Source organism: Chroicocephalus ridibundus, chromosome 6 (genome assembly GCF_963924245.1).
Source record: "Chroicocephalus ridibundus chromosome 6, bChrRid1.1, whole genome shotgun sequence".
Classification (NCBI taxonomy): domain Eukaryota; kingdom Metazoa; phylum Chordata; class Aves; order Charadriiformes; family Laridae; genus Chroicocephalus; species Chroicocephalus ridibundus.
In genome coordinates this window covers 31,093,381-31,117,972 of record NC_086289.1, presented here as the reverse complement: position 1 = coordinate 31,117,972, position 24,592 = coordinate 31,093,381, and the positions used below count along the sequence as shown (strand labels likewise).

General features: G+C 37.9%; 2 protein-coding genes across 4 annotated transcripts in view; one reads left to right on the top strand and one right to left on the bottom strand.

Annotated features, from left to right (window-relative positions):
- The window catches only part of WAPL (WAPL cohesin release factor), a 160,231-nt gene that overhangs the window by 118,809 nt on the left and 16,830 nt on the right, over positions 1 to 24,592 (bottom strand). The window lies entirely within an intron of this gene.
- Positions 336 to 24,186, top strand: OPN4 (opsin 4). The gene is made up of 11 exons (XM_063339160.1): positions 336 to 362; positions 7,654 to 7,796; positions 9,976 to 10,109; positions 11,279 to 11,482; positions 13,346 to 13,517; positions 14,323 to 14,487; positions 17,486 to 17,593; positions 18,738 to 18,918; positions 21,887 to 22,039; positions 22,575 to 22,643; positions 23,995 to 24,186. The coding sequence occupies exons 1-11, from the start codon at positions 336 to 338 to the stop codon at positions 24,184 to 24,186; spliced, it is 1,548 nt and encodes a 515-aa protein (XP_063195230.1).

The following is a 24,592-nucleotide window of genomic DNA, read 5'->3' as shown; positions in this document are numbered from 1 at the left end:
TGTCTCCTCTATTTAAATGGAAGTCGCTGCTGCCGCCCTTTGCTAAGCTGAAGATGGAGTGAAGCAATCTGAAGCTCTAGTGAGAAACTCTGCACTGGATCTCACATTATTCCAGAGAATCTAACAATCTTCTTTGCACACACACAAAAAGGTAAATTGGCTGACTTAAATTCAGAGGAGAGCTTTTATTTCTTTGTTTTTGCTTAGATTTTGTTCACCTGAATAATCAGCCCATTCAAAAGGGAATCTCTTGTCCCTCTGAGGACCCCAACGGCACCAAAACTGTGGAGTCCTTCAATGTATGGAATGACTCGGAAGCCAATGCCTACACACTGATGGACCTGCCTCTTAGAGCCCCAACAGTAAGTGATTTCTGTCATTACATCTACAAAGCTGTAGCAAATAGTTCTGCTGGCAAAGCTGGCATTTATAGAACTGTAAATGGACGTTTAAGGTGCATGTACACATTTAGTGCTGTGATGCAATAATGAACAACACAGTGAAAACTTTACAATGTTTTTATTCCTTTAACTATTTATTTACTGCAGAAAGGACTGTAGAAGCAGTGTTGTTCAGCAGAGTTACACGGGCAGAAGACAGGGAGGAACGTCTTAATGGCAAAGTACACCAAATATGTTGCAAACTATCAAAGCAACATCTTCTTATGCATTAAACAGCTGTTTAGCAGTTCAAACACAATGCTCTGTTGTTATTATTCAAGATGGAAATCCCTGTCATAGTCTGTAAGTGCGGTAGAGTGCTTATGCAAATGTTAAAGAGCTGTTATTTGCAGTTACCCAAGATCACTGTTCAGAAGGTTTTCCCAGGTAAGTTCTATCAAAGCTCTTTCTCAGTTGTTAAATACTAAACAGAAAGAAAATTCCTTTAGAAGTGCGAAGGTGAGAATCTGTTGTGATGACACTTCAGGATGGAATTTCTTTAGGCTCGCTAAAAATATTCTCTATCCCACCTCACAAGCCCGAACCAAAGGAGTTCGTAAGTCCTCTTCCTGGTTGTGTATCTCAGCATACTATGAGGATTAGAAAGTTTTGTTTGCCTGCTGTTCATATAAAAGTCTGTTTAAAAGTAAAGAATAAGAAAATGACCCAAGCTAATTTTTAAATTTTTAAAAATCTGAACTTAAAATCTTGATGTGGTCACACCAGGTATTTTGGCACGGCCCACGTAACACAGTGGGCACTTAAAAATTGTGTCCAAGTTTCAAAGACTCCAAAAGTTTTTATGCATATAGGATGTTTCAGTTTGATCCTAATTTATAATGAAGGATCAGTAAGTATTTTATTGTTTGTACAGTAATAATGCAATCTGTTTATTTTTTTAATAAAACCTGGATGTGTGCAGTGTGTTCCAGAAAAATAAACAGAGAAGTGTCCTCAGCCAAGGCGCTTACAAACTAAATTAGATGGATAACATATGAAAAAGGCTAGCTGAACACAGCAGGGAGGGAGAAGAGGGATTGGAGTGCGCATGGCAAAAGGGAAAAGGAATTTGGGGACAGAGTGATTTACATCGGAAAATTAAAAATGGATTTTTTCCTTACTCTGCTCAAAGAGGTAATTAGCTGTTCGTTTCCTCTCCCTAGGTCAAGTGACCATATTTTCAAACTTTCGCATTTTAATTTGACACTAAGATTGGTTTAAGAGAGTTTCAGGACTGAAAGCAATATGTGCTGCTTGTGGTTGAGATTAAATCCGGAAGATAGGATACAAAATCTGCTATCCAAATTGCTCAACATGACAAACATCATCTATGGAAAGCCCTGCTGTCTACTGGAAGGAGGGCTTAGCAGTTGGCATCACCCTGCTGTAACCATAATTGAGGTGGGATTACACTCCTCTCTGTGCTGTCTATCATCACAGAGCAAGTGCCTACAGGGGCAAGCTCAGAAATCAGAGCAAGGAACTGTGAAGAAAAATAAGTGCTATCAGTTGTTTGAGGCCTCTTGTAAGTAGGCAGTACAAACACTGCACCTAGAAACCCTAGGAAATTACGGTGTTTCTGTTCTGTAATTTTTCTAAACTATATGATTTGTTGTAATGTAAAAGGCCTAACACTACCATTGGCTGTGTAAGTCCTACTGTGTAAATAAGTAGCTTCATTACCTGTATTTGTAGGAAAATTAAGAACAAGGAAACCTGATATGTTGCCAAAGTCAATGTGGGACTGCCAAAACTGGCAGTGTTTTGGAACTGGGCTCTATTCCATTAAAACATGCATTCTGCAAAGCCAATGCCTACAGTTTGAAGCCAGATGAATTCATAAAAGCAACAACATAGCAGTCCCTATTTTCCTTCCTTGTTTTGTCTTGTTTTACAGCAAATTAGATACAATCCATCTGATGTCCAGGCAGAAGTAGCTGAAAAATGTCCTTGTCATAGTCTTTTCTGTTCCTGGCTTTTGAAATAATGTCATGCAAATCAATCAATCAATCAAAACCAGCATTGAAATATGTTCAAATCCCCAAATAACCTTATGAGGATTTCTTCTTTCCTTCGAAGTATAAACTAAATCTTGCTTTATACTCTTGCCATTGGGAGAATGTGTGGAGTGGGCTATATCAACCATGAGTTATATTCAGTACAAGTATTTACATGCATGGCCTTGCTCTTACCATCATCACTGTTAGCTTTAGTAGGACTTCAGTAATCAACGTCTCCAAGTGAACATTAAGAGATATGATTTTTTTTTTTCTTACTCTGAAAAAGAAGATATTCTTTTTCCCAATAATTGTTGAACTCTACTCTTTGCATGTTGCCCTTTTTTCACTTATACACAAATATTTTTCTCGTGCTATGGGTTGGGGGGGGGAGAGGGTTGGACTTTCAAAATTGGTATGTCTTCTACTAAAAGTTATTCAGAGGTGAGCTGGTTTTGTTGGTTTGGTTGTTTCTTTTTTAAATCAATTAGGAAATAACTATTTAGAAAACCTTCTCTTCAGGAAAATTTGTATAGTAAATAGATTCCCAAGACAAAATAGATGCAGACATCAAATATTCCTGGATTTTATATCTGATCTAGACTTCCTTCTAACCTGGGTAAATCACTTAGGAATCGTGGTTTTGTCCTGGACTGCAAAGGAATTCCTTTACCCTTTTAAGTCTCTTCAGACCAGTGTCTTGACAAGCTACATGGTGAAATAACAAGGCTCCATGTGGTGCTGCAGCCTCCATAAGGCCAGAACAGCAAAGATTTAGACATATTTATCTACCAAACATTTCCTTTTCTCCAGACTCCCAAAAAGCATCACCAGTTTGTAAGTCTCAGTCAAGTTTACTGAATGATAACCGAAAACATGGTCAGTTCTGTTTTAGCTGTTTTGTTGTAGGCAGTAGACAAGCATTCCTTTAGGGAGAACAATGAGCATTTTAAGAAGGCAGACTGCATTAAACCTAGCTGCTTCCCTCTATTATAGTGTTTCTACAAGGACACATTTAAACCTGTTGGAAGGAAATACGCTAACAGTTTTCTGTTCTCTCTCTCTAAAGAGAGCAACTTCTTAACTTCTTGACACTGAGTCTATGGAGGCAAATGAGAGAGTAGGATTTAGAAAAGGATTACACCTATATATGGAGAATAAAAATATCTTCCACTAAGATTATCCTTTCAAAGGGATAATAACCCTGTTTTAGGGCACAAACCAGCTGCAAAGACTATACTGAAAATTAAATTCCCACATCATTGTTCATTATGCATGTTTTGCAGCTTTGTGAAACACCCAGTCATGGCTAAAGGCAGGCTAGTGTTTTATCAGGAATGCTTGTCTGAATCAGCCTGGCACTTCCCAAGTTCCTTACCACACCAAAATTATCCGATTTTGCAAAACTATAGCATAAATAAATAATAAATAATTACATGCCTATCAGAGATTAAAAACACAAACTCTTTTACAGTTCTAGCAAAAGGCCAGTTTTCACATACACCCAAACAATATTATAAACCCTGCTTTTAAGATTGACCAAAATGCCATCCTTGGCTAGTGGTATGTTCTCCAACTGACTCTCAGAACTTACTGTGAAGAAATTTTGTTACATTACGGTTACTACCCTGATGTCTTCCACAGCTTCCATGACCATTTTGTTTGCTTGCTTGAGAAATGTGCAATATTTATACTGACCATCAGGAAGTTTGTGCTTCCTAATGAGTTGTTTCCTCCAGAATTAACACCAATCTAAGCCACCCACAGCACAGTTGGTCTCTGGGTATACTGGCAGCCAGTGGTCCAGAGCCTCAGGTGCACACATCTTTTACTTGTTGATTCAGGAAAGCTGTAGTCTATTGTCCATCCATTGGAAAATGTCCAACCCCTTATCTTCCAGTTCAGTTTCTTTGTGCATTTGGTGATGTTTTGAACCATGTTACATTAAATAAACTGTTGTCTTTTATCACTTGGAAGTGATATCACAAGCTATCACTTGGAAGAGAAATAATGAAGTGCTGGTTTAGCCTGTTCATTTTTCTTATCTTCATTACAAGGTGTTTATAGAAAGAAGGCTAAACAGAAAAACATGCAAGGCAACAAGGCTCTGTATTGCCAATGCAGTTGGAACAGTTGTCCAGAGTATCCTCAAAGGACAATTGCTACAGTGGGGATTGCAACGGCAGGATTTTTATTCTCCCTTGCCAACCAAGTACTCATACTGTGAGGTGAGAACAGAAGACAGATACTAAACAAGACTGGAGAAACTGAATAGAGAAAAGCTTTGGGAATTGTCTGATTTCTTGGCTATCCTGATGACCTGATTTCCTCAGCACTGTCTTTTTCTCTCTGTCCTTTCTTTTGATGTATAATTCCCATAGAAGATATAGACCTGAACTTGATATAGGCACATGTTTTCATCTTCTAGTAAGGAATCTGTATGTATGCAACTTAGTGATGAATTTGAAGCACTTAGGCCTGATCGGTCAACTAGTACCTTTCTTTGACTTAAAAAAGCTTTCAATCAGATGTGTATTTCCAATAAAAACAGTGAAATTACTTCTTTTAATAAATGACTTTTTCCTCTTAGATAACAGACAGAGTTGGACCCTGTGGTAAAAATCCCAGAGCTACAGGAAGTCCACACTAAAATGTGAATTTATTTCTCTTTGCCGCAGACCTTTTTTTTTGTCCCTATACTTAGTATTATGTCCTATCACTGCTCCTTTATTTTTTTCACATTTGACATTCTTATTGACTCTGAACTTGCTTCATTCCTGAATAAGTAATTTAAAAGTCTTCTATTGTCCCTTAAATAACCTTTCCTCTCTTGTGATTTCCCTGTGTATTTATATTTATCTTTTAAATTTTTCCTTGTCCTTAGTCCTTCACAAATTTAATTCAAATTAAAGCCATTTTAATCTGTTCTTTGTAGCCAAAACAAGGTCCTTCAGTTGCTTCATTTCTGTTACCTTTATCTAGTTCTGATTAAATGGATAGCTACAGGGAAAAACATCAGAAATCTTAATTCCATTAACAAACATTATTAACTTTCTGTAGAACAGCAGCTAAAAAATGTTCTAGCCACAAGCCTAAGGGGAAAAAAAAACCCAGTCAAAGAACACCTGATCTTACTTAAATAAGTAAGTTTTATCTCAGACTCTCCCTCGCCACTTGCTATTAGGATTGGATTTTTTTGGTTATTTTATGGGCACTGTGTTAAGCACAGCAATTTCTACCTGGCAAGATGCCTATTGATGATGATGATGTGATGTCAACTTACACTTTGCTGCAGGAACCTGAACAACAAATGCCATGATACTGTCATTCAGTTAGTGTAACATTTTGCTCCAATTACAGTAACAGCCAGAGCTACGTTTTCTCTTTCTAAGATCAGATTATTTGTCCAGCATTTCATTGCTGTTAATGTAGAAACCCAGGGAGTGCACTGTAGTTGTTGTAGATTGCTGCGGGCAGATCTTCAGCACACAAGCAAAGACAATCTCTATCAGAATTCCAGACACCCCCAGGGTTCACCTATTGCTACTGGCACACTGGTTTTAAATACATGCTGTCTCTAATAACTTCAGTCCAATCTCAGAGATGTATTCAGAAGTAATGTCCGCCCCTACTGGCTGAAAATGCCCATTTCTTTTGATAACTGGGGTGTCGTCAAAGGCATTTCTGAGTTGCGCTCTAATGGTGAATACCAACTACTAACTCAACTGTAGCATAAAAAGAACTTGATATCTACTTCTGTGCACTTTCCTCCTTCCCTACCAGAAACCTTCCTTTTCCTGTGAAGAAATCACTGCATATGACAGCAGTAGCACCACCCGACAGTACTTGTGATTGGAAAGAACATACCTAACCTCATAGCACTATTTAAGTTTGGTACAGGCACAGACCTTGGTACAGGCAATTCCTTGTATTGGATCTTAGTTGACGGTATTCACCATAGGCAGCCTAGAAACGATTTAAAATATTTCCTGGGCTTTTCTCAACCCTGGTGTGATTATCATAGCTCAGTAGCTGAGGAATGCCATTAGCTGCAGCACGCAGGCTTGAGCTATGGACAGTGGTCATGGCATGCCGTTCCAGAGTGAGTGCCACCCTTGATGAGAAAAGCCTGGCTATGAAGAGAGAGGATCTGTCCATGCAGATGAATAAGGATGGGGCTTGGTATTTTTCGTGACTCCATTAGCTGGTTCGAGCTGATGCCAAGACACGTTTAGGATAGTGGCAGTTGCACGGAGGTGAGTGTTCAAGTCTCCTTGCCTGACCTTCTATCAAAAGGCACCAGAACAGTGATGGACAGCTGTTCTTCTCTCCTCTTCAATTTCTATCAGGTCATCCTGCTTCCTGGGTGCAGCCTAATTGTTTGCTTCATTACTAATCTGGGGTCAGTTGGTCTAAAATGTATTTGTGGCTCCTGATGCTTAACTAAAAAATTTTTTAAAATGCTATAGTCTCCAGACTTGTCTACTGAGTTCTACTGTGAGCTATTAGTTGATTAAGACACAAATGCTATCATCAAGTGCTTTATCACATACTTCACAGAGAGCAAAATACCTTAATTCAGTGCAGAGTGAAAACAGAACTGCTATGGAAACCGGGCATTAGATGTAAGGGATTTGTGTTCCAGTTTTTCGGATTCATAATTTAGTGTCCAAAAGACTCTTGTTCAACACTACTAGGCTTTTGGTAACCAAGTCTTGAGGGCAGCTCGCAATTCAGTGTTATTTAGTGGGAGAAATGAAATAGCCATACTACTAAAGGAATAAATACATGTTTATCCATAGAAGATCGTTTCTACTTAGAGAAGTCTAGCTACTGATGTCAGATGACAACAGAAATCCTATCTCACAGGTACAGAAACTTTCCTGAAATGAAAACTAGAGAAAACTTACTTGTTAAGTACTGCATTATTTGATGTCAGGTGTCTCTTCTGGGAGAGAATAGATTGCTTTTCTTCACCCAAATTCTAAATCAACAGTAAACATATAAACTGACCTTTGACCTTTGCACTGCTGATGGCATATTTATTCCCTGAAGATGATCAACAGTAAATGTAATTTGAAAGCAATTAGCTTATTTTGACTTCTTTTGCTTGCTATCTTTCTGCATTCTTGACCATTTCCACTTCTAGAGAAGCACATGCCAGCTTATTCAGTAAAGTCTGACAATATGCCTATGACCTCTTGTTCACTCCACAGAAGATGACAGTGCAAGATGCTCCTGGTGCTTTTCCTACCGTGAATGTCCCAGACCATGCCCATTATACAATTGGAGCAGTCATTCTTATAGTGGGGATCACAGGAACTCTGGGTAATTTCCTGGTCATCTATGCTTTCTGCAGGTATCTTTCTTTTGGGTGTTTTTTTTAAATACTCAAATTTATGAACTTTAACAGTACCTTGACTGTGCTCTGCAAATGCAGCAAAGGCATGCTATCAGATTACTATGCAGACATAGTAAAATGCACCAAGAAACATTTCTGTAGGAAAAATTGTGGCAACCCGCCATCTCCCTCTGACTTTCTCCCATTAACCACAGCCATAGCAAAATTATTAGCAAAATAGCAAAGAATCACCCAGATGTGCCAAGCAATAGAGAAGCACCCAAAGGAGAAAACTTCCAGTGACTTTTTTTTTTCTACTGGCTGAATTGTGTCTGTACTGGCCTGATGGGATGTTTTGCACCTGTGTCTGCCACGTATCTTCTCTATTTTAGATGTTTCCTTTGTCCTGCTGCGCACTACTCAGTTTCTTTTCCTTCTCTGTTCCTTACTGGCCATGTCTCTTGTTTTCACATTTTCTAACACTTGGCTTATTTCCTTTTAACTAAAGCCCCATTCCAACTTATATATCTGAAGGAAACTGGATCTCTGACAACAATGTGATATTTTCACCATTCTTGTTCATTCATCCTGTTTCTGTTTTGTCACACTGGGGCAGAGCATTGGCATGATGTGCAGGCCAGTGAGCTTGTACTTCGTGATTGATCTTTAGGCACTAATGTAATAAACCAAAATAATAGCAATCATATGAAAATTTTTTTGTGTTAACTTAAATCTTTGGAGTGTGGATGAAAGTAGTCTGGATCTTGCACCTATATTTATGTGGCACATTAAACAGTAGGTTTCAGCATGTGCATTCAGAGTAGATACTAACACTTAAGTGTGAATGACATGGCCTTAAGAACACAGAAGGTGTTGCCATGCAGACCAGATGCATGAGGATGAAGTACATGAGCTAGCTCAGCTCTTTGCCTGGTCCCATACAGGAAACCAGGGGAGGTTTAGATTGGATATTAGGAAAATTTTTTACACTGAAAGGGTTATAAAGCATTGGAACAGGCTGCCCAGGGAAGTGGTTGAGGCATCATCCCTGGAGGTATTTAAAAGACAGGTGGATGTAGTGCTTAGTGATATGGTTTAGTGCTGGTTTTTGTCAGTATTAGGTTGATGCTTGGACTAGATGATCTGAAAGGTCCCTTCCAACCTAGGGAATTCTATGATTCTAAATACAGTCATGGCAGTTGCAATTCCACTGGAGGACACAGCTTTTCTTCACTTGAAGATGTTATGAAGACAGAAAGGGGTACTGATAGCAAAGTAACAAGTATATAAGAAGTTCAGAGAACACACCAGATGCCTAAAAAGTAGTCTCAAGTAAAGGCAAACTGTAAGGCAGGCAGTTCCCTGAAACAGAAGGATGTTCAGTAACTTTGCAGACTACTGAACAAATACAAGCAGCCCATAAGCATCTACCAATAATATATTCTTGCTCCTAAATTGACAGATAGGGCACAGTAGTCCTAGTGATTGATTCTGGATCAGTGCAAAGAATGCATCATTTATTCTGGTATTTTTCAATTGTGTCTAAGACTCAAAATTTGAGAAAGGAGCTAAAAAATTACAGTGACCCCAAACTGAGGAGCTCTCGCTTCAGCTTTTATGCGTACCCTTTAAAACAGTGTACTATAATACTATGAATAACATATACAGGCAGAATACACTGAAGGCTGGCTATTGCTCTCTTTAGAGTCAGTGTCTGGGCCAGTGAAATGCGTGTCATAGAGAAGAATTAATGTAAAACAAAATGCTTGATGTGGTACATAGTGAGTTCACTTAATCCCTGTATTTGGAAGTCACTGTTGATCTTATCAGCATTGGAAAATGCAATGCCCTCCCCCTGCTTAACACGACCCAGATCCAGCAAATCCATAGAGTACATCAACTTTAATTTCCTGTTAATCATGGACATGCAGTGTACTGGGTCAGAATATTTAAAGAACAATATGATTTATCCCCATCACTGAGCTGGTTATCCAAACAATCCTCTAAAGTGCACAGGATATGAGTGTAAAACTGAGCCTTGCTTATGTTCTCTCACGAGGGAAATGAGAAGCTCTCTGCTTTAGCTTGCTATGTAGGGTGCCTTGGTATTTGTGAAGCTGCCACAGCTCAGGGGAAAAAGTAACAACATAATTAACAGTGCAGCAGTGTTTAGCAACATTCCTTCTAATCTTTGTAGGAGTAGGAGCCTTCAGACTCCAGCCAACATATTCATCATCAATCTAGCTATTAGTGACTTCCTGATGTCCATTACGCAGTCTCCAGTTTTTTTCACCAACAGCCTCCGCAAACGCTGGATTTTTGGTGAGAAAGGTTTGTATATGTTCTTTCTAAGATATCACTAAGTATGTTCTTACCATAGTGGCAATTAATCTACTATTTCCTTATCCTCAGTACACTTGCAGTGTTGAGAACATTTCTCAACATTGTTTCAATTTTAACACAAATGTTTCTCTGAACATTTTTGTCTGTGTGCAATAAACACATTCCCACTATGGAGAGGAAAATTATATACTGTGAGATAGATACAAAGGTGACATTGGCATAGGACTAGTCTCCTTGCCAGCATTCTTCCCAAATCATCTTAACTTAGTTACTGGCAGAGTCCTGCGACAAAGAAGCACCACACCTCAACACACCAGCTTAAAAGCTCTTCTAAATAACCTGCTCTGGTACTTGCACCTGGCACAGTGAGGCAAGAAAGCCTGGAAAAAGTCAGTTTTCACAACAGAAGTATTAACTGAACATTTCCTGTGCAGTAAGAAAATGTGGAATAAAGGTGCTTTCATTCTTGCTATATAACTGTAGTAAGAGTAAGACTAGTCTCAGGTATTGACAGAGAGGAAGGTCAGAGCAGTAATGTTGCTATTTTGATTTCTGATGACTACTAAACCCACTTTTTTTTTAGCGTTCAATGGCATACATGTTAGAATAAAATAAAACCAAACCCAAACCAAAACCAAAAAAAATCCAAACCCCTGCTTTTAATCATTAGGTTGTTTGAATAATTAAAATCACTCATTAATATATTCATAGTCTGCATGTTTACTGCAGCTATGCTGACCTTGAGATATAAATGTTTCCATGATATCAAAGTAGCTATTAAGTAGCCACTACTTTTTGTTAAGCAAAATAGCTGTTTCTACGGAAGCTGCAGTAAAACTGGAGTTAAACAAGATATTAATGGACTGCTGAAATGATTCCACTAGAAACATGAGATATCAGTGAGTGAAAATATGTTTAGTATCACTGTCTCCAGCAATTCAAGCAAACAAAATCTTTGAAGTTTATCTCCATGGATAATGTAATTAGCAAGACAGCAGCTTTGAAATAGCATTTCAGCTGCAGGAAAACTGAAGTTCCATTGCTTTACAAATTCCAGAAGACATTAGTTCACAAGACACACAGACTTGAACTCTCCCAGAAATTAATTAGCATGGGTAGATTAATTTCACTGCTACTTCTGTCATCTTCATTGAAAGGCTGTGAGCTGTATGCCTTCTGCGGAGCTCTTTTTGGCATTACATCTATGATCACTTTGATGGTGATTGCCTTGGACAGATATTTTGTCATCACAAAACCGCTGGCTTCTGTTGGAGTGACATCTAAGAAGAAGGCCCTAATAATCCTGGTAGGAGTCTGGCTGTACTCTTTGGCTTGGAGCCTCCCGCCCTTCTTTGGATGGAGTAAGTGAAATGGAATAAAAGTTTTCTTTCCCTCATAGCATTGGATTAAAGACCAGTTACAGGTATAGACGAGGGTTGAATTAATGGCTTGCATACTAGGCTCGAATAAATCTATTTGAAGAAAACTGATAAAATACGTACTGAAACTGAAGATCTCTATTCAAAAGAGAAAAAATTCAGCCTGTGTTACAGCATATTACACAACGGCACTTTTCCATAAGCTCATTACTTACTGAATAAAGAACAGTAGATAAAATCAAGGCCAAAATTTATGAAGGATGTGCCTGCTTATTATCCCATACCTACTTCTGTTGAGCCAAATTCAACAATATAAAAGTAAAATAAATGTATTTTTCTCTTTTCTGATCACTTTTTTCCTCCCCAAAGGGGCTTTGGAAGCTAGTCATGTCAATCTAAATTTCTTTATTCGTGTAAGAAAGGAATACAGTCTGACTATTTTGAGCAAGTGCATCTCCAATGAGTCTTAACTGTGTTCTAGATGGGTAAATTGCACTAGGTGTGGGTCACATTCTCCAGTCAGCTATTTGTATTTTCACTAAGGCTTCCAATAAGGATGGCATTTAGTAATTAACTAATTTGCTTTTGTAAATGTGAATTTTATGCCTGCAAATTGGAACACGTATACAGCATCTTGATCCGTGCGACTTGTAACAAAGAGTTTCTGTAACAACAGAATCTGCCTCACTACCATTAATTTGATTCCTGTGAGTCACCAGTTTCAGTCAGTAAGTTAGAATGAACTCATCACTCAAAACCCCAGACCATTATTGTGCTCCCTAATTCCAGAAGAGAATGTGTCAGCTCAGCTGAGGTGAGAATATAGCAATGTTTCATTTTCCCAAAGGATGCTGCAACCAACTCAGCTACTGAGTAGAATTTAAGCAGATTTTTATTATTGTCTTGTTATTGTCATCCTGGTCCTCCACAAACATGAAGCATGTTTAAGCAGGCAAACTGCAATACTGGGAGAAGCAGCCTTTGGTTGAATGAGGAGCTGTTAGAAAAATAAAACGACAATATAGTCTTACATTCTAGATTCTTAATTGGAGAAGGCAGAATAATTGCTTGAAGGGTGTTGTTATCTTGTAATTAGATTCTAATAGTATCCACATTACTAACTCTCATATGGTAATTAGATGCATCTGAGCACATCTGGTGCAATATTTTTAAGAGTTCAACAGAAAATATCACTGTAAACAGTCAAAATTAAAATATAAACATAAAAAGACATTGCTGTTGGCAATTTCTTTACTTAACAGTTCGACACAGTTCCTTTAAGGAGATTATATTTTATGTCAGGCAAAATATTATGTATGTATGATTTTTTTTTTTACTTGTACTCCACAACAAAATTAATTTGATCTGCACAATAAATCTCTCTCCTTTGCACAGCAAATTTATCTTATCTGCACAAACTTAAAAAAGCAGTAGCTACAGTAATCAGTTTCATTTCACTCCTTGGGAAGACTGCAATTTGACAGGAAATGGAGATACTTAAAAACAATATGAGTCTGATCCAAGACCCACTGAAGTATTTGGAGAGACACCCTTTGACTACGTTGAGCTTTAAACAATATTCAAGAACTGAAACAAAATTATTCAGTTTTCCAATATGAAGCCTTAGACCACTAAACATAAATACAATAGGGTAACACAGCAAAAGAAAAAAAAAGAAAGAAAAAAGAGGTGCTTTCAACAAATGATCATGCATCCTTTAAAAATCTTTTCCCCTCTAATAGAATAGGACTAAATCTCATGTTATTCTGAGTATCTTTTTCTAACTCCTGCACTTAGAATAAGAATCACTTCAGGGCTTATGCCTTCTCCTGTCTTTCTTTTTAGGTGCATATGTTCCCGAGGGTCTGCTGACTTCCTGTTCCTGGGACTACATGACGTTCACACCATCAGTCCGTGCCTACACGATGTTGCTTTTCTGCTTTGTCTTTTTCATTCCTTTGATTGCTATCATATACAGCTATGTCTTTATATTTGAAGCTATCAAGAAGGCCAACAAGTAAGTAGCCAACAGTCTTAAGTTTTTATGCTTCTGTTTAAGTGACTGCTTATTTTCCTAAAACAAAGACTAACAGAAGAAAATTGGTAAATTTTTCACTTTTAATTTGTATGCACGACTGAGACAGGAAATCAAACAAGAATTCTGTCAACAGCCAACATGGTAAGAAGTATGATCCTTAGAAGGCCCATTCCTGAATTTAAGCCAGAGCCATTCAGTACATCGTCTAATAGCGTGGAAAAGAGTATGAATAGCAACAGTAGAAATCTGAAAGACAAGAAAGGACTACAGAAATTAACCAATCAAAAGAAATACTAAAGGGACTTCAGAGACACCTAACAACAGTGTATCAACAACTATTCTACAGAAAAATAGATGGAATTGAACCACAAATTCCATGTTTGACAAAAGGTGAAAAAGAGGTAAAGATATCAGCATATCTAGTCACATAGTTCAGAAGTACAGAGTGAGAGTAAGGTGGCAAAATCAGACCTAGGGAAGCAAAGACTTCTTTAACTGTATTTAATGTAGCATTGTTCAATAGGCTTGAATACCTGATTTATGTGGAAATTCTTCTGGTACGGGACTATTTTCTTCACTGAAGCACATGTGAATTTTGCCACTGATTTGTGCAACAAAAGTGCATTGAATTCTGAAGGTCCAGTCACATACATACATTAACACACGTTAAAAGTGCATGACTTTTAGCATGAACTAGCATAAGAGTAATTGTTGCTCCATTTTATGAAACTATTTGCTCAATTCCCTACCTCCGTTTTTGCTGTTGTGTGTTTATTTCCCCTAGGTCTATTCAGATGTTTGGAAGCAAACATGGAAATAAAGAGTTCCAGAAACAGTATCAGAGGATGAAAAATGAGTGGAAGATGGCCAAAATTGCACTGATTGTCATCTTGCTTTATGTCATTTCCTGGTCACCATACTCTGTTGTTGCTCTGGTAGCCTTTGCTGGGTAATTATGAATGTATCAGCAAAGGAATATTCAGTGAAACCAAAACGTGTGAAATTGCACAAGACAGATGAAACTCAAAGCTACCTGTCAAGTACTAGGATATTAGAACTATCTGAAGTTTATTTAGCACCAAAATGCTACATAAGGGGCCCAAAAAGATCCATCCAGGGGTTAATTCTCTTTTCTTTCTCCACTTCTTTTATTTGTTAAAGTCTATTCATTTTCTTGTGCTACATCAAAATGCTAAAATTCCTTACATGTATAAGCAAGTTCAAAATCAGTACCTAATTGCATTGGAGATTTTTTCGATGCTGGATATAGAAGTTCATAAATATAAATCATCTAAGCATGTTCTTGATCTAATTAATTGTCAGACGTTTATACAGAAATTTCAGCAAAAGCATGATGCTATTAATACAGTATCTGTACATGGCTTGACACCAGACAACAGTTAATACAAACCAGGTACAAGTAATGGACTGGGAGTCTGAATGCCTTGGCTCCATGAGGATATTTCTGCCATGTTAACATGTGAATCTTCCTGTGCTTCAGTTTAGCCTTTGTAAAATGGGTGTGACTATCTGCTTTACAAAGTCAGCTGCAAATCCTCAAGTGGAAGACTCCTATGACAGTACAAAACACTTCTATTTGTATTTTTCAAGTCAGAAATATAAAGTAGGTCTTCCTAAAATTAACACACAGGATAAATTTACTTACAATGGAGTATTCTGGGAGGCAGGGGTGATTTTTGTTACACACCTAAAGAAGAAGCCACTGGAGGGCCTCTTCTCAAACATAGCTTAGGAAGGCATATTTTCTTATGCTTAAGAAAAAAAAATGCTAAAAGAGGATTCTCTCCGCTTGTATCCAGAGGGGCAATTTCAAGCAACAGCAAACATTTTCTCCATGAAGGTAAACAGGTTCCTCACTCAGAAATGTGAACCTTAGAATGGTTCCAGTGTCCCATTTCCTGTCACAGGGGGACTTAGGTACTGGGCACCCACCACTGGTGATATGTGACCAGCCAGAGGCAGAGGAAGAGCAAGAAGACAAAGAAATGCAGCACAGCTACCTTGCAGAACTACTTGCTCTAAGATACCTCAAAAAAAAAAAATGAGGAGATGCTTTCAGCTAAGCATTTTAGCTATGTGGGGCTGTCCCATATTAGTCAGCATCTACTTCAGGAACTTAACTTGGCTTCTAGCCCATGTCTCGCACTGAAAAAACAAATAGACAGTTTTATAACTCTACCGTATGTAACAAATGAGCTTTTGCAAATTTTGCTCATGAAGACGTGTGGTGAACAACACAGCTTCATTTAGCTTTTTTTTCCATTTCTGAACTATGCCTTTTAGGCAATCCTTCTGGGATTTTTCAGAGATTAATAGACCAAGCCTGGAGGCCTTCTGTGAACTTTTTTACAATGAACTCAGACAAAATCACCACATGCCAGTGTGTGGCTATAGTCTTGGACTAAAGACAACTCATCTGACAATACAACAACATACACAAAGTGAAGGAAGGACCTTAATTCCTTTAGAAAATATTTTGGATGGGCAATACTAAGCTAGTACACAGTTATGCTCACTAATGTTGCTGGTCTACAGATTGTATTTTCTGGGAGTGGTTAGCTTAAACAAAAGCCTTTGTCACTGTTTGTTTTTGTTAGCTGAACTCTCCATCAGCCTTAGCAAAGCACTATCTCTCTCAACTCAGGGACAAAAACTCCATTCCAGCAAGGTCATACTGTTATGTGTTCTCCAGACTCTGTGAAGAACTACACTTCTAACCAATGCTTTAAAAGTATGATTAGGAAAAAACATGTCAAAAATTGTATATGGAGAACATGCTACTTGGACAATTCTTATCAGAGAAAAGCTTTAAATTAGAGGTGAAATGACATCTCAACATTCAGGCATCTGACAAAATGATTCCTGTATTACCATTGGCAAACCATTTCCACCTCATCACAGAGCATAAATATTCCCATAGTGTGATGAAAAGTCTCTTCACCAGGAAGATGAGCTGCCACCTATTTATGCAATTCTCTTCATTGTTTGCAGCGCTCATATGAGAGACCTTCTTTTGAGAGAGGATTGAGAGGAAAATCTGTTTTCTCCCATAATATTACAGGAATACAAGACTAATTGAAAGATGGAGCTTAGACTGTCTTCTCATGAAGAAGAGTACTGATAAAGAAAGGATGTTATCCTTGGGAGGGAAGACTGACTTTCTGGGCCATTTCACTTAGAACTCTTTCTACCAATGCAGGAAGAGGTCTTCATAGCCTCTAAGCAGGTCTATGTAGAATCTGCCTGGTAGAAACTGACTATGAAATGTTATTGTTATTTTGGTCTGAGCTGTTCTATTGAATTTCTTCTGACCAAGACCTTATGGGCTACTTCAAGCTATCTTCAAAAATTAAATGGCTGATAGCAGCATGGCAGATAGACATCAATCATAATTCTTTCATCCTTTAGAGTCACATGACCTGCATATATCCATGGTCACAGTAACACATGTGCATGGCAAATGACACTTGAAAATACTTCCCCTTCACTTTTTAGTTCAGATCAGGCAAAAAATAAAGTCTGAATTGGAAAATGCCTCATTCTGCACACCTATTTGATGACGTATTACTCAGCAAGTGTATTTGCTGAGTTTGGAACAGACAGATACTCTGATGAATGCAGTTTCACTTACTGAAGGCTGACTTTGTCCCTAGGGTAAATAATATGGGAATTACCACCATCCTGAGTCATAGCAGTGAAGTGCTGCAAGAGAAGCCCCATGAAAATCATGTTTCTCAGAAATGAAATTAGGTGGATGTTGATCTTTCCAGTCAAAGGATGTAGAATTTGTTCTCTCATTGTCTGGGTACAGAACTTCCCCTTTTACTCTCTCTGAAGCACTAATAAAGCATTGTGTTGTCAGTGTATAACTGCATAGACTACATAGAACTCAATACTAAATATGGAACGCATTTGCATTACTCCAGGTATTCCCACGTCCTAACACCCTACATGAACTCCATACCAGCTGTGATTGCCAAAGCTTCTGTCATCCATAACCCCATCATTTATGCCATTAGTCACCCAAAATACAGGTAAGTTCACTTTTATAAAATACGTTTAATATAGCAAAGAAAATCAAACAGTAACTGTCACTTTTAGGACTAGTACCTGAACTCTGCTTCATCTGTTCATTTTACGTCTGCAAGACAGCCTCGCCCTCCCCAAGAAAACGTCCCAATGCCACATAAATGTCAGAGGAATTTGTACTTGGAACGAATTACTGTGCAGATGGGAGTTAGAGATGTTTATGGATACTGATCTGTACTTACAGATTACATAATAAAGGATAGAGGCCTTCCCACCTCAAAGGAAAGCACCGTAAATTTAACTATCTTCATGAGAGATGCAGACATTTGTCAGTGTCGCAAATGGCAGTTTGTTACATTAACCAGGCCAGCGAGAGATGCAATTCAGTAAGTCAATCCACCTCTTCCCCATTTGTGCATCTTCTCCACCCTTCAAGCTTTTATATTTCAGATAGTATTTTTTCTGAGTTGTAACATCTAGGGTCATTACCATATCAAGTTCAGATGCAGACTGTGAGATCTAATGGATGGCAGCAGAGCCATATATATGCTGTTGTTTCATCCTTTACAAAGACCTACTGGGGAATTGGATAGAGAAGAGGTGGGCGTGAACATCTAAGTGTGGAAGGCCAGGAGGAAGAGGAGAGCTAGGTAAAAGTGTTTTGTTATGCTGCATGTGAGAAAAGAAATACTGTAAAATAACTACACTTTTTGCACAACTGTACAGATAGCCGGCAGACAAATGTGTAAGAGGAAGCTAGAATAGCTGCTTAGGGGAAGATTAAAATAATTCATTATGTGGTACTTCTGCAAGGTTCAGTTTAAAGGGACAGAATTTTATTTTTGCCCTGATTAAGCTGAAAGCAGATAAAACATCATTTTAATAGGTCCCTTCAGTTCAAAGAGTTATACTTTAATGCCTTTATCCCTGCCAAGCAATAAATTTGAGTTCTGCAGAACACTGTGAATAAGTGATCTTGCAGGGTGATTGTGTATGAGATATTGGATATCCGGAAAACTCTTTTTTTACCCTGTAACTTTCCAGTCCATGCAGCATAAGTTCATCTCTCTGAATAAATGCATTGTTTATGATGACTGAATTTTTGTGCTAACAGAAAAAATCTGACTGGTGCTACCTCTCGTCCACTAGAACAGCCATTGCAACATATGTTCCTTGCCTTGGACCCCTGCTGAGAGTTTCTCCTAAAGACTCACGGTCTTTCAGCAGTTATGCCTCCTCCAGACGAGCGACCATAACCAGCCAGTCTTCTGAGATAAGTGGGCTACAGAAAGGAAAAAGGCGACTGTCTTCTCTCTCTGACAGTGAATCAGTAAGGGAGACACTTCCCATACATCCATTTTTAATTGCAAAGTAATTAATTTTCATTTAGATTACTTCAAAGTGGTAGATCCTTTAGATGAACGGCCTTATGGTGCTCATTACAAGAGTTCCAAAGGAAGCAGAGAAACATAGTGAAATAAAAGACATCCTGTCTGGCTGAAGTGTAAAAGCAGAATGTTGATCTTTGCATTCTTCATGGTTTGTGACACTGAAGGAAGAGTGGCCAGAGCGCCCAGAAAATGCTGGTCACTAAATCCACTCTAGTGAAAGCAAGGTTGTAATGAAACAGATAATGCTTTCTGAAAGTGAAATGGGCTGTATTTTGAAACATTAATCATCAGATTTAGACAAATCAGTAAATCCATTACAGAATCATTCTGACAGAAGACCTCAACAGCTTGCTGCTGCCAGTCTAAGTGAAGCCAAATGTTTTGCACAGCAGCTGGAAACAGGGCAAATATTTGGCATCCCAGGCACTCTCTTGCAACCCGAAGTTACATCACTAAGTAACTAAGCACATTAGTTAGTTCTTTGCAATTGTTTTAAATGAAATTTCCAAATACATGAAAAGCCACAATTTTCTCAGTGATTCTTTTTCATAGTCAAGATAATCAGATAGTCATAGTCAAGATAATCTAATCCAGTCACGTGCTGAATTCTGACAGTTGTTTTTAACAGTGATATTTCAATTTCTTTGCACTCTATATTCTTTTTTCTTGGTCCAATCAAAATGAAATTTTTCTGGCTAGTAGCCACCATTCAGGTGGAATGTTTTAAAACTGGCTAATAAAAAAAGAAACATTTTTATATTGCATCTCATAGGCTGCGAATCCCAATTCTTAAAAACACAACAAGACTCTTTCAGTAACACTGTGTATTCTTGTACTACTATCAGTGCCGGTGAAGGGGAACCATATAAACAATTCAACAACGCTTTTTGCTTAGGAAAGCAAATCTTAATACTCAAGGTAAAATAGTGGAATGGAGAAAGAAAATTAGCCAAAGTAAAAAATTCCAAGCAACTGGCATGCTTCAGTTTGGAATTTTCTATAAGCCTTGAGTAAGTCTGAATCTTGTTCAGAACAATGACAGACTTAGAATTTTCTGACAAGAATATGCTTCCCTTAACTGTTTGATTTGACCATAGAAAGTCTGATTTATTAGTAAGTAATATCAGTTTAACTGAAGTACAGAGCAGAAAGAAGGGCTCAAGTTTAAAGCAAACAAACTTGCTTCAATGCTTGCTGAGAATTTATTTTGGGGTTTGTTGCACCATATGTGTCTCAATTTGGCTGTAAGATTTCTAGACATCATAAACTCACAATGCAAAAAGGCAGTACATATGCTGCCATGTATTTTATGTCAAGGCTGGTCATCAAACTGTAAGCTGATAAATAATCTTTATGCAACTTTTTTGTACTCCTGTGGATGCAAAGATATTCTGCACCTTGGAAAATCCTAAAGAAACAATTTCCAGTCAGTTCTTTGCAATGAAAAGGAGCCAAGCTCCATAACAGATGCTCAGAAAATAAAAGTCACTTCCATCTTAAAATTCAATCAAATGGGACTGTAAGTACTAATACATTCGATGCATGGAATGGGAAGCACAGTACACATTTTTTTTAAATTTTGGGATCCAGAAAACAGCTTAGCCCAACCTGTTGTGCTTCAGCAGGAAAATATATGCTTAGATTGTCCTCCTGGATATTTTGTTGAGCTCTTCTAAAAAAATCTTCTATGGAGACATTTCAGTCTGGAGACACTTCACTCTGTAGACTCATCTTCATCATTGCTTCCCCAACAGTTAGAAAGCTGCTTCTGAAAATACAGTCTTGATTGTCACTGTTCCAACTTAAATTAATTTTTCCTTAACCACCTTCTGTGTTGCCCTTATCCTTTCCCACAGTTACACAGAAAAAATGATCCTGATCCTCCTTAGAGCAATCAATCTGTTCTGTATTAAAATTCTGCTATAGCATCACCAATTGGGATTCTCACTTAACAGTAACAGACTCATCAGGCCAATTTCTCCAGTTCCACCAAACTTGATGTTTTTCTACACCTCTTATTTTCATTTTCTTCCCTGGGGAAAGTTTATCGAAACATCCAAAGCACACAGATTGCTTATGAAAACACCTTGCTGTATGTAAAAAAATTAAGAAAGTATATCGTACTGTTATGTTCCCCAATTTTAAGGCAAAGCACACTGTCAAACAGAGAATGGGCTGGTTTGACATGAGCTGCTCATCACAACCCCGTTAGCTGTTTCATTGTTTTATTATGATCTATGGAATTCTGTGATTCCTCATCATTGTAGTGAGAAGACTGCCAGTCAGGAACAGGAACAGAATTTTTGACTTCTAGGAAATTCTGGTGGGTTATGGAGCTTTGTCTTTTTTTTTTTTGTTTTGTTTTCCCATTAATTGGAATGAAGTTTATAAAATCAGGGCTTCTTCATGGAACAAAGTATTTCTAAAGCACTGATTCTGCAGTCTCCAGACATTTCCTTCTTTATTGCCCCTTCAACCCAAGCCCAAAGTTTGGAAACATTGGCCCTAATTTTGGAAAATTTGGCCCTAATTCCTCCAAATACCTGTGCTTCCTAATTGGGTGCTACTATGGAAATACTGTCTCCTCAGAGCTATGAGGTGCATTAGAGAAGTGTCAACAATAGACTATAAACAAACGCTATTTTGCTTGAAATTTTGCAGTGCATCCTTTGGAGAAGAAAAAAAAGTAAACCGAATTTTAGGCTCAACAGACTTGATAGTTTTGTTTGTACCTCTTATAAACAAAGATTTTATGAAGTCATACATGGCATAACTTTTTTGAAATGTCTTTTATACAATGTCTCTCTCTTTTACAATTTCTGGCTAGGTAAAACTGCTTCTCATGGGTCAAACTGGATGGAAATCTAAGGAAGCTAAAGTGATTGGGTTTTTTTGCATTCATTTTAGGGCTGTACTGACACAGAAACTGATACCCCCACTATGTTCTCCAGACTTGCTAGCAGACAGATTTCCTATGAAACGGGGAAAGACACAACTCAAACTAGTGACATAAGGGCCAAACCTAAACGGAAGAGCCACGATTCTGGGATTTCTGGGAAGGTAATAGACTGCATAATATCTAAATTCTCTGACAGCTGGTAGGTTAACAAATCTGCACATTTTACTATAATTAATCATGAAGGTTCCTGCCAAGAAGATGGGGTTAACCTATGAGTTAACACAATGAGTAATGACTTAGAGGCTGTAAAAGGTCATCAGCTTTTTATTTCCACCCTGGTTCATTATTCAGCTGTCTTTGTTGCATTTCTGACAAGTAATGGTGATGTTTTAGTGAACTTAGCATCTGAATGGTATGTTCTCTTGTGTTTGGTTTTAACTATGTATTCAGTAATATTTGTGTTTCACTGTCCAAATTACTTGGTCAATCTTTCTGTTGTCTTGCCATTTGCTACCAAATGAACACATGTGGTGAGAGGTATAAAACACGGCTACATTTAGCATGTAACTACTTTTCAGTCAGTCCTCTGCTGTCTCCCTTTTTTTCTTTTTCTTATACTTTGCATTTCACATATGTAAAATATTGGGACATACCTATATATCATTTATGTCTTTCTTACCTGTGTTCATTTTTCAGACACCTGTAGATGCTGATGATATATCTATGGTGGAATTGAATGTCACAGAGTACACTGCTACACCTACTGTAAGAATTATTATTTTAATATTTGGCGTGAATCTAACTAACCAAGGGAATAAAAACTAATGATAATCTCAGTCTCTGAGCACAAATTAAGTCATTTTTTGAGTTGCAAAAAACACACAATACTCCCAGCAGAATATAGAAAACATGACCACAGTGGGTAGATCATTGCTGAAACTAAGCAGAAAGAGAACACATGTACTACAGGGTTCTCCTTAAGTCCAACTTCTTCAAGAAACTTGAATATTTTTCTTGAATTCAGTAGGTCCCCTAATGAGGTCTGTGATTTCGTTAGTGGAGCATGGAAGCATTAATTTTGTGCCATCTTTATATGAATAATATACACAGTAAGCTGAGACAGCCATTCCGATGGCTGTACCGCTGAGACAGCTATAGTCTAGTGGCAAGTACTGCTGTGCAAAGTGACACTTTTAACTCTTTAATGTTCTCTGTTTTGGGTAGCACCCAACATCTAAAAAATGCAACTTGGAGGAAATCAAGGTAAGTTTTTGAAATGTGCCTTATCACCTATTCAGTAAGATGTTGTGTGTCTATTTCTTCTTCCATGTAAGAAAGCTATGACATACTGATAAAATTTTTTTTTACATCTGCCGCAAGTGAGTCAACTTGCCTTAATTCTTGACAGACAGAGAAATAAGACAAAAAAGTTGACATGTGAAAATAAGCCAGTTTTATCTTTGCAGTATTAACCCCAACATAACATAAACATCTTAAATTATCTCTTTATTGTTAGTAGCTATCTTTATGAGCTATTGCTAGCCTCATCCTAACACTCATTTTTTGGTCCTGCGCAATTGACCATTAACATTGCTATTGTCAAAAAATGCTAATTAATTTTTTCCTCAATTCCAGTTTTCACTTCATTCTCTAGTTTGCTTCCCCCTTCAAACTACCCATGCTGTTATCACTACATTTTACATTACCTCTAGCCCCAAAGAACCTAAATAGTCCCTCTTTATGGGGGGACTCCTTAATTGATTGAATTTGTAGACTGAGCATATTCACAGCACTTTTATTTATAGTCAAATGTGCTGCCATTAGCCTGGACTTTCACCAAAGTTGACGAGCTCCTAAGTGGCAAATGCAAAGTCTGTGCTTTAGTACTTTAGCTTGTTTAACAGGTTGTTTTTTTTCTCAGAAGTTACCCATGAAACATTGAAAAATATTCAGATCTACTTTTTCCTCGATGGTCAATCAAGTTTGGTTTTGAGTTAGTTGTGGGGATCAGCAAAGTGCTTATCTAAATATATCCGTCTTTTTCATAGATGATGCAACCTGATCTCCTTGTAGATGTTTGTGTTTTCCATTTCTTTTAAATCCTTGCATCCTTTAGAGAGGTGAGAGCCTGAATGGTATTGGACAAAGAAAAGGAGAGTCTCACCACAGACCATCTGCAGCCCAGATACCCAGCATTACAATAACATACAGCAATGTCCAAGGAGTAAAGCTGCCTTCTGGATACAACTCTGGTTTCCTGTACCCTAAGATCAACAGTCACAAGTGTAACAAGAAGTCCAATGGCTAAGTGAGTGGGGCAAGCCAGAATGTCACCTTAGCCAATACCTCTGGAACAACTATGGACCAGCTGAATTCAGAATACCTTCCTACATTGTTCTGAAATGCTCCTACAAAGACACAACACAAGACAAGCAAGGATAAAAGCAAGAGGAGTAAGCTTTTCAGCATGAGAACTCTCTCCAGTGGTTCTCTTCTTGATCTTAGTCACATTGTAATTTCATTATCTCTTCTTTATGCAGCTCATGAAACAGTTTCTTCCATTTGGATTTTACTCTGCTCAGGTATATTCCACCACTGCATGGATCTTACCTATGAGCCTCCTAGGATTAACATGAGAGGAAAGGGAAGTATGAAATTCAAAACTGGCCTTTGTTCACTTCGTGTAGTTTAACTTCAAAGCTATTACAGACCTA

Excerpts from the sequence above, each read along its gene's own strand:
- OPN4 (XM_063339160.1), top strand. The coding sequence starts at position 336 with ATGGACCTGCCTCTTAGAGCCCCAACA. Across the intron at positions 363-7,653 it reads TGCCTCTTAGAGCCCCAACA|AAGATGACAGTGCAAGATGC; the intron begins GTAAGTGATTTC and ends TTCACTCCACAG. Across the intron at positions 22,040-22,574 it reads ATTCTGGGATTTCTGGGAAG|ACACCTGTAGATGCTGATGA; the intron begins GTAATAGACTGC and ends TTCATTTTTCAG.